This window comes from Leptonotus elevatus, chromosome 21 (genome assembly GCF_054856555.1).
Source record: "Leptonotus elevatus isolate MCC_2025b chromosome 21, RoL_Lele_1.0, whole genome shotgun sequence".
NCBI lineage: Eukaryota > Metazoa > Chordata > Actinopteri > Syngnathiformes > Syngnathidae > Leptonotus > Leptonotus elevatus.
Genome location: NC_141259.1, coordinates 965527 through 968026, shown reverse-complemented (window position 1 = coordinate 968026; position 2500 = coordinate 965527). Strand labels below are relative to the sequence as shown.

The window sequence follows — 2500 nt, the reverse complement described above, 5'->3', positions numbered from 1 at the left end:
TCCCGCTGATCCCGCCTTCTCAGTCCGGGCCTGCATTAAATTTACTACAAAGAAAGAAAGAAAGCAGAAGTGATGATATAACCGTATTTGATGTAACTGTTATCCCCCCACCAAAAAACATGTTCAACTTTAAGTGCTAATGGCTTTTATACTTACAAAAGCTGTCAGGGAAGCCCATGATGTTGGCTACTTCTCTGGGGGTAAAATAACGAAGCTTCAGTCTCAGCAGCTGTTGAAGTTTTTCTTCTTCAGACAATTGGTCCAGATTTTTAAATACACTCTCGATCTGCAGAGCATAAAAGAGAAGTAATAAGAATCTACACAACTAATATTTAGGTTATGTTATGGATTACTTCATTTAAAAAATGTACTGTATTTTTCAAAATCAAATTGGGCTATGTACTTATTTCTACAAAATCCAAATTAAAAGTGCCAGTTTTACACTTAAGATTTAAATGAATTTGACTGAGATCACTGGAATTCATGAATATGTAAAAATATTTTGCAGAACTTTGGAAAATTATGCAAATACACAAACATTGACCTAAGTTGAATTTTATTTAAATTCTGTCTAACAATTTGCCCCAAGTTACTTTGTTTTGCGTTTGTGTTCACAGCTTCTTTCTTCAAGATAGTGGTACCTTTGGTGTTGTAACTCTAAATTAAATCACTTTCGGAAACAATGATCTCAAAGCCAAATTTGCAAAAACTGTGTGTATAATAAACATTCCCTCCGTTCTACTAGAAATGAATGTCTGTCAAAGCAAGTAAACAGAACAAACGTGTCCTCAACCCAAAATATGGTGGAAGCTCAAGAGGCCCAGAGTCCATTTCAAAATCTGGATACTCGTGCACATTTAATAGGTTAAATGCGCTGAATCCATAAAAAATTATGACATTGACACCCTCAATGCCAACCTAGCTCAGCTCAGGAAGCGCTGAGGCCGTTGGAAACAAACACACCAAACATGGACAAATTAATTCTGTTCTCGCAGAATTACTACCAGTTTCCTTGTTGAATGTCCAAATTATTTTTGTTTGAATGTTAGTGTTTCCTGTGACAAGCGAGTAAAAGGAAAACTCATCTCTAAAACTGAGAACTGCTGGTGTGAAGGTTGAGCTTAATCTCTAATCTACAACTCTGTAAAATAACATCTAGTTTGGACACCATTTTACTCTGAAAAAATTTAAATTACACTTCAGGAGTTGAAATCTGCTTCCAAAAATGGCATTGAAATTTTAACTTCCAGGGTGATTAAAAAATAATCCGCCAAATTCATCACGCAATATTTCAAAAATTAAAAACAATAGAAAACTCCAGCTTGGACACGTGCTGTACGTTTAAAGAATCTTTGTGCAGTCCCTTTTTTTTTTTTTACTCATGACTGCTACCTCTGGCCCAAAGCGTAATTGCAGTATCTGTGTCAGGCTCGTTCATGGTGCATGTGCGAGTACGATCTTAAGGCGACAGCCACAGTTGACGAACAAAGACATGACTTCAAATGAGGTAAGAAAAACTCCACCCCTCCCCTTTGCAAAGAAACTGTGCAGTGTGCAGGGTCCGCACACTCTACTATAAAGGGAAGATAAAAGCTGATAGGTGCAGTCAGAATAAGCACTCATCAGCACTCATCTGGGCATTGGTGGAGCATGCATGATGTAGAAAAAGCTGAAAAAGCATAACCTTTTTAAACGGCACAATGCTTCTTTAAGTGGGCACTGGGCTGATTATGGTGTTTCTGATTGTACCCATAAGGGCTCCTTTCATACTCATGTCACACAGTTATTTTGTTACAAGTTTTAATAACAAGGAGACCAATAATACAATCAATTACCTTTTTATTATTATTGAACGCCAAATAACAACAAATGGTCAGTGTTCCATCACTGTAAAATAGAATTATTCATTTTCCAACACTAATTAACCTGGAGCTTGAAGTACTTGTTGAGGTGGCAAAATGTCGCTAGTTGGCAGACTTCCTTTTATGGGGTACCGCATGAATGCTATTTTTAGACTGCAAGACTACGTGACTTCAGCAGCTTGAACCGGAAGGAGGCCAAAAAGAAGCCGGCTTGTTGACGAGCCATGCTAGAAGTGGTTGTTTAGAGTTTATCTCCGGGAAAAAAAACATGTAGAGTAAAAAAAGCTGTTATGGAACTTGCAGAAACTAGTCCAGACAATACGACCTACCACATATGAAGGATGCATTCTTTATTCCTTTCCTGAAGCCAAAAATTTGGTGCTTGGCACTACCTCGACTGCCGGACGACAATAATGGATGCCAAGGAAAAATGCTAAAATGACGTTGCCACTGTCTTGGACCACTTGCTTACCGCCTGTTTGTTTTTTTGTTGTTGTTTTTTTTTCCTTTCGTGCAGCTGTGACAAGTATAATAATTTATCTGTAGGGCCTTTTCTGAATTAAGGAGACAGGTTTATAAGCAGGAATGATTGAGAGAATTGAGGTACAACCAGATATGACAGACGGGGCATATGGTGG

General features: G+C 37.9%; 1 protein-coding gene across 6 annotated transcripts in view; it reads right to left on the bottom strand.

The window, feature by feature from the left end:
• Positions 1 to 2500, bottom strand: part of trdmt1 (tRNA aspartic acid methyltransferase 1) — a 79018-nt gene that overhangs the window by 7992 nt on the left and 68526 nt on the right. For 5 of the 6 annotated variants that reach the window (XR_015092029.1, XM_086065865.1, XM_086065867.1 and 2 more), the window contains one exon: positions 157 to 286. Coding sequence is in view for 5 of the 6 variants with exons in the window: in XM_086065865.1 (XP_085921991.1) it covers positions 157 to 286 (130 nt within the window). In the remaining variant the exon portion in view is untranslated. Of the gene's footprint in view, positions 45 to 156; positions 287 to 2500 lie in introns of all 6 variants that reach the window. The other variant, XM_086065866.1, reaches the window with a different exon arrangement.